At 51.3% G+C, this 12,840-nt stretch overlaps 1 protein-coding gene across 1 annotated transcript in view; it reads right to left on the bottom strand.

The window, feature by feature from the left end:
* The window catches only part of LOC136296098 (hydrocephalus-inducing protein homolog), a 117,413-nt gene that overhangs the window by 66,347 nt on the left and 38,226 nt on the right, over nt 1-12,840 (bottom strand). Inside the window, 9 exon segments of the mRNA XM_066194921.1 lie at nt 702-854; nt 1,723-1,887; nt 2,335-2,470; nt 3,714-3,814; nt 4,626-4,834; nt 6,890-6,957; nt 8,870-9,093; nt 10,274-10,392; nt 11,635-11,734. Of these exon segments, the coding sequence (XP_066051018.1) occupies nt 702-854; nt 1,723-1,887; nt 2,335-2,470; nt 3,714-3,814; nt 4,626-4,834; nt 6,890-6,957; nt 8,870-9,093; nt 10,274-10,392; nt 11,635-11,734 (1,275 nt within the window).

Genomic DNA, 12,840 nt, shown 5'->3' with positions numbered 1-12,840 from the left:
CCAGCAGACATCCCACCCAGCCCCAGGCCCAGCCTACAAGCCCTTCCTGGCTGCAGCAGCCCTGCTCTCCCTGCCAGGGGAGCAGCCCCAGCTCCTCTGCCCTATGCAGCCTTCACATATTAAACAGCCATTCTCTGCAGCCGGTCCCCAAAGATGCTCTTCAAAGGCACAGAGACCACAGGCTGGGGGGGTGCACAACCCCCACACATGTCTTTGTGTGGACAGCCCAACTGGCCTGACCCACAGCAGGTGTGAAAATTGCCTCCCCACCAGCAGTCTGAGGACAGACCTCACACCCTCTTCTCTACCATGAACAGCAGTTTGGCACAAAGCAAATGTAGATGGCACAGGGAAAGCACAGGGAAACCCATGCTCTCCGAGGAGCAAAGGACCACAGGTTTCTCTTGATCTCAGAGCTCAAAAACCGTGACACACACAGCTAAAGACCTTCCATAAAATTATGGGAGAACTCGTCAACACGATCCAGACGAATTTCTGCTCCAACATCTCTGCACCTGATTTCACTGAGGAGTGCCCCAGCTAAAACCACTCCAGAGCCAGGTTCCTTTTGCCTCACCCAGATGGAATCTTGGAGTATCTCGCTTCCTCTCACACAGGCCGATGCATATAAAAACCACGTCATGGCAGCTTGTAATGTCAACCAGTCAATTTCCCTGGAAAACGGCCCCACAGATACTTACAATCTCTAGCCTGAAGTCTAAATCGACGAGACCTTCGTTGAAGAGGCCAAAAGCTTGTGAATTAGGCCTTAGCACTGGCATCCTGCCGAACTCTATCAGCCTTGGACTTATGTAGACTGCTGACAGCCGTCCAAGGCTCTGTAGTTCTGTTCTCTGTTACAGAAAGCAGGCAAGAAAGATTTAAAAAAAAAAAAAAAATCAAACCCGAACAGGGAAACCTAAAAAAGCTTAAACGGCTCAACCCAGCTCAAGTTATTTCTTTAGGGACAGCTACCATTCTCCAGCTGAATTCCTGGGATTTTGGGGGGAAAAAAATAAAGCTTATGTATTCACCTCCAAATTGAAAAGGATTAAGTAAAGAGAAACTTTCAAACTACAAATTATTGGTCCAAAGGTAGAAGCTTTGCAAGAAATCTCTAGTTAAGATCAGGCTGACAGTTAAACAACTGGTTCTTCGGGTGGGGAGAAACTCTTCTCTTTAGGTAAGCAATCTGATAGTTGAAAGCAAGTGCTCAGTCAAACTTCAGGCTCCCTGGCACAGCCTGCACTGCCTGTCCTCCCTGTTGACTGGTTTACATGCAGTGCCACAATGGCCCAGGTTCAGATGTTTGGTGCCATCCAGGGAATTTGGCATCACCATTTCCATGTTTTAATGTAAGCTTAAATCCTTGCAACTACTCTTCAGATGCCAGCTTTCCTTTCTTTTACAGAAAGCCCAAGGTTCCCAGAAATCTTCTGACATCCTCTTTTGTGCTGTGAGGTAACATTTTAAAAAAGATGTTTCCAAAGTTAAGAGCATTTTAAAGATTCATTAAAATGATCCTCAATTCCAGCTTAGATGAACTACCTTCTGGGTCAGACACTGACATTGCCACCTATAAGGCACGAGCTGTTTATGCCACCAGTCCCTGCTGTCCTTCTCCACAGCAGCCTGTGCCCCTTTTCCCCGGAAGAATCCCCGCACACTGTGCACCCTGCCAGGACCAGTTGCACGAAGGCACACACCTCCCCTTGCACTCACCAGTGGGTTTCTTGCATCCCCAAACACGCCGGTACAAACACTGGTGCAACGCTTGCCCAATCTTTGGATTTCAACTGTAACTGGAATCTCTGCAGCGCTCCGAGGCTGGAGAATCCCACAGGGTCTGGGGCTGGAGTAGAGCACAGGAGAGTCCTCCTCGGGTTCCTAGAAGGGACAGAATCAAATCCAGCTTCAGAGGGACCTCTGAAGAAACTTCAAACTCCTTAACATCCATCCCAACAGCAACTTACACACATTTTTAAAAATCCCCAGGACAAAGGTAAAAGGCACAAACAAGATCCAAGAATTGTAGGCTTAGCATTCTCAGGGGGTTCTGCAAGGAGGCTGCCAGCACAAGCACTGGTGTCTGTGGATGCAGCAGCTTTTCACAACCCTCGAAGATCTCCCACAAGAAAACACCCTGAAGACTAGAACGTAAGCCCTTTCCTCAAGAGATTAAACTGCATCCTAAAGCTAACATTCAGGTAGGATCCTGTTCTCAGCAGATCTTTAAGACTGAATAGAAACCGGCAAGGTCTTATCCAAACCCTCTTCCCCCCTAATAATCTCCACAGTAATATTTCAGAGGAGGAGGTGGATGCGATGCCAAACCTGGGGAATAAGCCCGTAGCAGCCAGGAAGGTGGGTGTTATTCCAAATGAAGAACTTCCTCACGAACGGGGCCTTCAGGTCGCACTCATGGAACCCCCGGTTTTGGGGGTACACTTGCAGCTCAGGAACGAAACATTTGGGCAAAGAGATGACCCCAAGGGAATCAGAGATACTGAGAGAATGGAGAACGTTTACCCCCAAAGATTGTGAAATGGAGCACAACACCTTTGTCACTGTCAAATACACATTTAACAGGCCTACGGTGAAAAATTGCCTTTAAAGTCCTCCCACTCAAACATGTCTTGTCGAGGAGGGGCAAAACCTGAGAGGCAGCACCCAGAGGCTGCCAAGTGCCCCAGGCAGAGCACTTGGTCCCACAGCTGCCTCAGCCCCTCCTTCGCCCAAGAAGGTTTGCAAGAACTCCTGGAACAGTCCCAGTGATCCATGAGCTCTGGGGGAGCCTTCCCAACAGGGATCAGTGCTCAGTAAGGCTCCAGGAACACACGACTCTAGTGTCTCAGTAAAAAGGACTCCCTTCTCTCCCATGGTGCTGTTACCCTGCCTGAGAACTCAGCTGTTTGCCCCAGCCTTGGAGGGCATGAGACATCACCTGCCCCACAGAGTGGGAGATCACTCCCTCCCAGTTCCTACAACTCCCCTGGTCCTTCACTCCACAGGTCCAAATACTGACTGTCCCCAATTGCACTTGCTTTTCAAACATGGCAGCCCAGGCACTGACGAGATGGCTCTGCCTGGGAGTGGGAACAGCACCAGGGAACTGCATCCCTCTTGTCATTAAACTGACACCTAGAGCAGCACAGCAGGATGGAATTCTGCTGGAGCAAGAACAACTTTTGCTTTAAGCCTGAGAACATCAAAGCTCAAAACAGGAAGCAGAGAGAAGGGGAAAAAGTAGAGCTGACCTGCCACATCAAGGACTGATTTCCCCTCTGAAGATCCTGCCCTCACCTCTCTTGCTGTGAGCCACTTCCCCACTGTCACGTGCCCTCGTTAACAGAACCAGACCCTGACCCTCAGCAGACTGCTTGGTGTGCCCCAAGCCAACGCGGGCTGGTTGCAACCCAGCACAACTCCACCTCTTGCAGGAAGAAGGCGAGGAGGCCCTTGGGAAATTTGCTTCACCTCAAGCACCAGGTCAATAAATGATATCATTCCTGGTCCCTTTAGAAAACGACCCAGGACCACGCTGGGCTGTCAGCAGGGCTGCTTTTCACCACAGGCTGCTTTTCAAGCACTGCTGTTCTCATGTCCAGCTGGGCAGAACATGAGGTCATTAAACAACACGTCTCCTTGGGAGCTGCAGCCAGCACGTCCTGTGCAAGGCAGTGCGCTGGGGGAGGCCAGGGAAGTGCTGGTACCTGGCCTTGATGATCAGTGATGCCACTCCCTTGCCAAACCACTCCAGGTCCACCAGCAATTTCCGGTTGTATTCCGTCACAGTGTTGGAACACAGGGTCACCTGGTGGAAGAGAAGAGCAGTAAATTCTTCTTTACAAAAGCTCATGACTCACGTGTGATGTCCTCCAGTTTTTGTGGTAAGTAAAGGGAGGATTTTGCCTTAATTCTTCTGCCGCTCCACGTGTAGAGCAGTCTCTAAGAGTGACAAAAGCCTTCTGGCAAATACCAGATTTGTTAAGCACACCTTGCTATCAGGGCATAGGTCAGCTAAATTAAAACATTAGACTAAAGCTCTGTGCAGCACTGTGTTCAAATTAAGGGGCAAATTTTCATCTGACTACAATGACATAAATGCAGTGGAAATCTGCTGACTTGAACAGAATGAGTTCAGCTTTACAGCAGGAAGCTGAAGACAAAGCGTGGGCCAGCAGGTGCTGGGCAGTTCATGGCCGCAGAGTTTTTTGCCTTCACTGGAGATCCCTGCAGTGAACACAAATCATTCTACTCCCCAGGACAGGAGAAATGAGACCAAGAAGAAAAGCAAACTGCTTTATATAATGACATCTCTCTAACAGCCACCTTTGGTCCTCGTCCGTCCTCTGCCCACTTGCAATCAAAGACATTGCTCTCAAAAACACCAAAATGCCTTCAGTACTTGACCATTATGGGACATGATTTCAGCTTGTGATTTTGGAAACAAATCAGTGCTCCTTCAGGAACGTCCCGAGTAACCCAGCTCACAGAGGCCCCACGCCAGTGCAGATCCTCGCTCACACGATGATCAGAGCTGGCATCAGAGCTAAAGCCCTCCCACACTCCCGTGAAGCTTCAGACCCGCTGCTGAAGTGTGTGTGGCTGGACTCTTCCCATACCTCGATATCCTGGTGTTCCTGGGATTGGAGGGTCCTTTCGCTGGGGTTCAGTGTAAACTCCCTTGGCTTCACAGAAAAATGAATTCCCTCCCTCCAGGAGGGCTCACTGTCGCTGAGTATTTGCTCAAAGCTGCTAACAGCAGGCTGAGTGCCATCGTCCGGCACCCGCGAGGTGTTAGTGAGGCGACAGGTCTTGGTGTAGGGAAAGCCTAGGAAAAGGACACAAATATCCATTTAGGCACCAGTTATGTCGTGACTCCCGGTGGGAATACCCTGGTAGCATGAAAGCGTGATTGGAGTTTAGCTCTTTATTATCTGAACTACAGATTACTGAGAAGCTGCAAGAGGAATTAGTCGTCACTTAGTTCCCTTTAACACTGATTCCAGACTGTAGCCTTGAAAATGCCTGCTCTTAGCCCTGCTCAACACTGCAAGCTTCTCTCTTTCTGATGGGGAGAAGCTCCCTCACCTGCCCCAAACCAGCACCAGTTATTTCTCCCTGATGACTGTGCACCCAGACCAAGCATTTCCTCTGAAAATTCAAACTGTAAAATTCCCTGTTAAGTCTGCCAACACTCCTACCCTTTTCAAGATACATAAAGAGTGAGTCGCCATTGAGAAGAAGCTACAGCAGAAGAAAGTGAGGATGGAATCAGGAACTAGAACGTGATGCAAAGCACCCTAATGCAGTTTCTCTCTGCAGAATTCTTAAGGCGTCTTTTGGTTTGGGCCAAACAGACTGGGCATGTGACAGCTCAGAGCCCACTCAGCTGGAGGCAAACCCGAGCCTTGACCCAACAAGCGGGGACATCGCACCCATACTACTCACTGTGATTGCTGCCTGCAAGGGTTTACCCCACCTTAACTCTGAGATTTGCTTTCCATATTGGAAAGCCAGAGATAGTGCCACGCATGGTGGGGATGTCCTGCAGAGCCCGGACACCAGCCACAACCCGCTCTGCAGTGGACTGGCTGGCCAGCTCTGTGGGGAGGAGACTTCTCCCCAGGCCTGCTCACCAAGAGTCATTTGAACACAGGTGGGGGAAAAAAACAACTGCAGGCGCAGCCCAGAGCTTCTCTGTGCCCATCAACAGTAATCACTGCCGGCTCCAGCAGTGACTCCAGCAGGGAGGCAAGAGAAGCACAAAAGGGACAAACACAGATGTCAAAACCTCAAATGAGACTGAGGTCACCACATGCAGACAACAGTCAACAACAGTTAAAAAGAAGCAAAGATACAACAGCTGCCTTCAGCTGAAGAGACCTTAGGAATGCGTTTCTACCTGTTGCCTTTCTTGTTTCATTTATTCAAAAGGCAACTTAACCAGTGCCTCAGTGGTGATGCAGGGTGGCGAAGAAGCAGATCAGGAGAGGCAATTAGTTTTCTTAAAACGTTCAACAACTTCATTGTTATGAGTTTAGGTTTCGTAGTGAATTTTGGCCTCAGTCTGGGAAGGGAAATACAGGGGGTTTGGGGTGGTCTCGGCTGTGCGGGTGGGCTTTTCCATCCGGGGCTCTTTGGGAGCTGTGCCGTGATGCCGCGGGCGGTTGTGAAGTCGGAGCCGAGGTTTGCAGGGGGCAGACCTTTCCGTCCTTCCGCCGGGGCTCGGGAAGGTCGGCAGCGTGCTGCTGCGGGACGTCGTGCGCTTGACGCCGGGCTCAGCACCGTGATCGAACCTGCCCGCCGTCCCCGCTTCTGCCTGCTCCCGATTGCCAGTGCCCACATCTCCTGCTGCCCGTAGTTTGCAAAAGCAGCGATTTCCTCCTTCCCTCCCTGCCCGTGCCGGCTGGGAGGGAAATCACTGCCCTGCCAGAGCCCACCGCTCCTCCAGCCTGTGATCATAACCACACCAAAGGGGAAAACAGGACTCGGCGGGTTGGAAACTTCTGGCATTGCGTTGTTGTCTGTGCTGTCCGGATATACTCTAGTAACGAACTGCTATTCCTTTTCCATATTTTTGCCTGGAAGCCCTGTAATTTCAAAGGTACAGTAATTTGGAGAGAGGAGGGTCATCATTCCATTCCGTGAAGATTGCCACCTTCCTTGGCAGAATCTGTCTTTTAAACCAGGACAGAGACACCAGAAAATACTTGCTCCTATTTGATCCCACAATGGCAAAATGCTACCTGAGGCACCTGCAGTTCACACCCTGAAGAGGCTGTTGTGGCAGAACATGAGCAGTGCTGGATGCTTTTACGTTCAAGTGCTCCATTTTGGAGCACACAGATCCCTCCCGCTGTGTCCCAGCGCAGGGAACACTCACCAAAGGAGATGTCACCGAAGTCGAGCTCATCGGTGTCGAAGTGTAAAGTCGGCCCGACGACACACCCCCTGCGATGACAGGGACACAGGAGGAAATGGCTGCGTTAAAGGGAATTGCAAAGCCTCCGGCTGTCGTGGCTTGGGGGCACAAAACCTGGTGTCAGGGGCATCGTGGGTTTCAAATCAACACACCACCATGTGCTCAGCACAGTGTCCATGTGCACAGGAGGCAGCTAAAGCCAAGAGGCCAGCAGCCCACAGCCACTGATGGGGCTTTGGACGCAGGGCAGGCAGGAAAAGCCCCCAAGTTGCCGGTGGTCCCATGAGGGACCCTGAACACCCACCCAGACCTGTCTCCGTGCCTCAGTTTCCCCATCTGTAATGGGATGGACATAAAGGTGTCCCCACAAACTTCTGTAACCAGCCTTTCCAGCCACAGGTTCCCTGCTTTGCTACTTGGCTGTAACTGGTCTTCCAATGGAGGAGCTTTCTCAGGAGATTTTGACCCACACAATCATTACAGACAGAGTTTTGAGACATGAAGCCAGGGGAGCCCCAAACATCCTCCAAAAAGAGCATTAACAGTTCTACACAGTGGACAGATGAATCCTAGAGGAAAGGACCAGCTTGTCACTAGTGCACCAGCTGGCACAGCCAGGAGCAATAGCTTAAACAACCAAACATGGGTGTCCTGAATCTACCACACCTCCTCCCCTGGCCTTGAACTCAGCAGACAGGCACTAAAAGTCACCAACATCCACTGAAGGCAGCACTTGAAGCTGCCCAACACGAGTTTATTTCATGGTTGACGCCAATTAATGCGCACCCTGCCTTTTGGTTAAAAGTCAAGGACCAGTGAACTGTGTCTTCTACTGTGTTCACAGGATTGTCCCTGACTCCGCTCTACACATCTCAACAAGAGACACCTTCTCTTGCTCAAGGAGAAAGCTGCTTATGGAATAACATCCCACGCATGACCAGTTTGGGGAAGGACAGAGGAGAATCAATTATTTGATGGTGAAAGGTTCCCTCTTGATTTCCAAAATAAAAATAGCAGCACTTTTTCTCCAAAAGCAAAGCCAGTGTAGTTGTTTCTCTACTATGGGCAGACCTAGTCAACACTGTCCTCCTGCTAAGTAATAAGTTTCATGTTCTTTTTAATCCATCTCCCTTATCTTATTGGTATAATCAACTGCAGATTGCTTTCATTTCTTTATTGCCCTGATCCAGTGCCTCCCAACAGCAGCAGCCTAGCTCCAAAGCTCCAGAGCAGCCAGCATCAGCTTTCCTGCTTACACTACGTTATCCTACCAGCACACGCCTCAGGCTAGCAGGGACAAGCCCTCATGCTGCTGTGGTCCTGAGGACTGAGCTCTGCCTCCCCCATCATCACCCCTTCTCCCTTCTGCAGGGCCAGGATTATGGGATGAAGCCCATGTCCTTGGGACGGTTCCTGCTGCACAGTTCCCTGTCTCCCACATCAGCCTTTTCCTGGCTGTGGAAAGGAGGTAGCAGAGCACTCTGCACAGGAGCTCGGAGCACAGCCTGCCTCCATGCATGGCCATGAGAGGTGAGCTGAGGCTGCTGCTGCCCGTTTGGGATGGATTATTAACAGAAGTTTTTCAAAACACTGCTGCTGGTGGAGAATCACCCAGGCTGGCCCATCTCCAAAGCCCTGGGGGCCTTGCTGGGTGCTCAGGGGGGACATCCCAGAGCAGCTACTGCCCAAAGCTGATCCATGCCACTGCCTGCCATGGCCCAAGGCAGAGGGACATCCCTGCAGGGAGGAGTCATTCCAGCTCCCGGGTACCACACAGGGCAGCAGGCACCCCCACACTAAGGCAATGCCAGGATCAGAGCAGAGATTAAGACCTCAGGAAACATCTTTTTTCTCTGCCCGACCCCAAAATGAGGTAGGTGGGGGATGTCCCAGAGACAGCTACAGATGTGCCCACCCAGAGTAAGCTCCCAGAGTCCTTACTCGATGGTCAGGATCACAGGCGTAGGAGATCCAGCCACACGGAACTGGAATGGTTCCTCAAACCGCCCCAACACGGCGGCATCCAAGGAGATCTGAATAGTCTGGATCCCACCTGGTGCAATGAGGCCCTCCTCGGGTACAAACTTGAAGCAGCAGCCCACTTCCGTGTTTGAAGGGATATAGGTGAAGGGAGCATCAAGAACTCCTTTGTTCATCAGTTTCACCTGCAGCAGCAAGAAAACAAAATGCAAGTACACGTGAAATCTTCCCTTCTTGGGAGTCATTTTCTAATGGCGCAATTAACACCCAGAAAAGGCAGAAGATGCTTTGTGCTGCTGGACGGCAGAAGTCAAAAAAATACAACAGGACAAGTTCTGCCTTTGGGTTTTCATGCGAAGCTCACATAACTCCACATAACTGGAGTCACCCTGGGGTTATCCCACGGACACAGAGCAGTCCACCTCTGGTCAGTAGCACCAAGCTCATTCAGACCTGGCCCTGAGAGCAACGTGGGGTGATTGCAGCTGCGTAGTGAATCACCACAGAGCTGCTGCTGCCCCAGTCAGCGCAGCTCCAGCAGTACCGTATCTACGCATTTACCTTTTCCCATACCGTGAAAACAATACACTGAGAAGGAGGCATCAACATCAAAATGTACAGACAGCGCCTTCTTTTGGTAAGAAAACTCAACGTGTCTTTCCCTTCCACAACCAAACTTCTGAAAGTGTCTGGCATGATGTAGTGCCTCGTTTTCTGCCTCTTTCAGTTGCTCTCTCTTTTTTTTTTGCAAACTTGACCCCCAACAGGGGGGAGGCAAATAGGTAGAAAAATCTTTTGCTTTATTCCCAGGAACACTTTTCTCTTTGTAGAGCCAGAGATGCACCAAGCCTGAAGTGTGGTGAGGGATTGGACAGCAAGGGAAAGAATCCTCAAGCCCTTTGCAAGGGCCTGCACTGAGCCAGGAGGCTGGATGGCTTTCCTGTGACTTCCAGGAATGAGCAGGAGACACTTGACTAAAAATTGTTTGCGGTGGACTGAAGCTCAAATGTAGCCAGTTTGTCCCAGCCGCTTCTGAAGAGCCCAGTACAAAGGTGCCTTGTGTCTGGTGCTGCCACAAAAGCCTCTGAACAGCTTTTTGACCCAGCGTTGGGTCAAAAGGGGTTGTTTTGCAGGAAGCCTCCCAGCTGATCCCTATGGAAGGCTGCCCAAAAGAAGGGACTGGGGCTTCATGAACAACAGACACATTTTTCTGGACCCCCCCCCTTCCCCCCCCCGCCCAGATTTGACCGGTACATCAGCTATTCCCTGCTCACAACTGCCCAGGTTGCCAGGAATTCCACAGGTCCACCAGGCTTGCTGCTGCCTCAGGAGCCATCAGGATCCATCCCAACCCCTGGTGCTCACCTCATGGGTGTGGGCGGTTTTGACAAAAACTTCCCCGAGGTTCAGGGTATCACAGCTGAGTTCAACCAAGGGTCCGCGGCCTTCCCCTCTGAGGTGCAGGGCCAGCCTGCTCTCACGGCCTGGGGAGAGATGTCCATTTCAGTACAATAATTCCCTCTGTTCTACTGGATTTTCCAGGCTGCCTCAATGCTAGACCCTGATTCTGAGCTGCATGCAACCAGCTCTTGATGCTGCAGCAGAAGATATGGACCCTTCTCTTCCCTCAGGAGATATCCCCTGGGGCTGACTTGCAATTTCTAACCCATTCCTTGGGCTGGTTTCCAATTTTAGCCACCAGTTTGCTGAGTTTAAAACATCTCTGGTGTCCTGTAGCGACAGGCCAAGGAGTGACAGGTATAAATTGAAAGAAAGGAAATTTAGGTTAGATATTGAGAAGAATTTTTTTACTGTGAGGTGGTGAGACGCTGGAGTAGGTTCCCCAGGGGAGTTGTGGAGGTTCCAGCCCTGAAAGTGTTGAAAGCCAGGCTGGATGGGGCTTGGAGCTACCTGGTCTAGTGGGAGGTGTCCCTGCCCATGGCAGGGGCCTTGGCACTAGACAGTCTTTGAGGTCCGTTCCATCCTTAACATACTATGACTCTAGGGTTTCCTCCCCATGCACTTAGAGGAGCTTTGAAATCCATTCATTGAAGGCACAAAGCTCACGAAGACTTTGGCAATTGCTACCTGGCAAACTGCCAGGCAACAACTGCCAAACCACCTGGCCCAGCAGCACAGGACTGCTGTCCTCCACTTCTGACACTCGGCACTGTGTTCTGTTTGCACAGACTGAGAGCTGCAAGGTGACAATTCCCACACAGGGAGAGAAGCAGGTGCTGGCCAAGGGTGGTCCTTCTACCAACACCCTGGGCTCAGCGGGGCTCCGCCTCCGCTGGCCTGGTGGTGTCTGGAGGTGATCCAGGCTCAGGGAGCACATTTCTAACTCAGCTGCGACTGCCTGATGGTGGATCCATGTCAAATGGACCCATCCTGGAGGCCAGTGGTCTAGAGGGGCTTAGTGCTTGTTCACTAAAGCTGTTCTGCTCTGCAGCTCCTTGGCCTTTGAGGAAATGCTGGCAAAGCCGTGCCATGAAAACATCTCCCTGCACTGCCTGGGTTGTTCTGGGATCAGCAATCCAGACACAGGTGTTCCGAGCCCTGGCCTTGCATGGGAGACTCCCTGGAAGCTGCAGGGACACTGGGGATGTGCCAGCACTGCCCTGCTGACCAGGAACTCTTCCCAGCAGTTACATGGGAGCCCAGTGGGCTCAGGCTTGCTCCATGGCTTCACTGTGGGTGAGAGAAGCAGGGGAAAGGAGCTGTACCTGAGATGTCACAGTAGGCCACACTCTGATACTCCAGTGCTTCCAGGGGTTTAAAGGTCACCTTGATTTCAGCCGAACAACGTGGCCCAATCTCTCCCTCCTGAAACAGAAAGAGACAGAAAAAGATTTATCTTCAAACTTCACACTTCTTGTTTTCAACCACTCCTCTAAGCCTTTCTTTAGAGCATCAGTGATGAGTGAACAACATAAGGAGCCCAAGGAAACACTCTAAACCCAGCTCAACACACCACTGGGCGCTCTCAATGCTCAGCTGATCAGCCCCCACTCTCCACAATGTTCCTGCTGCTCTGACACAAGCTCCTGGTCACATCATGCTGCAGTCAGCTACAGTGGTACCTAACTGCCATTGTGCACTGGTGGCTCTTGGCCTTAGACAGGCCATAGGAGTAACCAAGAACACGATCCCCTTCCTTGGAAAGAAAAATATTAGTTTAACCTTTTTTCAAAGAAAGCAGAGGTTGGGATTATTCTAGGATTTACTCCAGGATGAGAAGGGATTTTGCACTGTGCAGACACCAGGCATTCATCATCTCTCACAATGCCAATACTCAGAATCAGGGCTCTGGCTGATGGGAGGACATGGGCGTTTGCTTGCATAAACAGAAAAAGAAAAGGTTTACTGTCCCCGTGTGCAAGAGAACTCAAAATGCCCATTATAACCTCCCACCCTTGTGTCCAGGCTCACAGATGACACTGGGAGACTCACAAACAGTGCGAGTCGTGGTTAGAGGAAGGGACAGGCATTTCTACGATTAACCTTGGGCTGAATTTGGCCTCCTTTTCCCAGCGAACCCTTGCATGCTTCAGGTCAATCCGTGAACTGGCACTGCTCCAACACCCTCCGCTGAACCCCACGCAGCAGCACGTGTCGGGGGAGCCCCTACCTACAAAAACTGCTCCCTGTGGACACTTCAAGGACACGGAGTGCCCTGAGCTCGAGCCCTGGCAGCAGAGCTCAGCTTTGTCAGGCTCCCAGCCCTGCCTTGAGCCTGCAGGGCAGAAATACTTTCAGCAGTTAGCTCTGCAGCCGCACCAGAAACTCCATGTCCTCCCTCTGAGCACACCGAGCCAGCTGAGGACCTGCTGAGTGACCGCACCCGGGGGAAGGGGCGGGGGTAGGGTGGGCTGGAGGAGGAAGAGGAGGAGGAGGAGGAGAAGGAAGAGGAGGAGGAAGAGGAGGAGGAA

This window comes from Chamaea fasciata, unplaced genomic scaffold, assembly GCF_029207755.1.
Source record: "Chamaea fasciata isolate MVZ Bird 193981 ecotype frontalis unplaced genomic scaffold, bChaFas1.0.hap1 SCAF_12, whole genome shotgun sequence".
Taxonomy (NCBI): Eukaryota; Metazoa; Chordata; class Aves; order Passeriformes; family Sylviidae; genus Chamaea; species Chamaea fasciata.
Note: the sequence above shows the minus strand (reverse complement) of the source record. Positions and strands in the feature narration are given on the sequence as shown.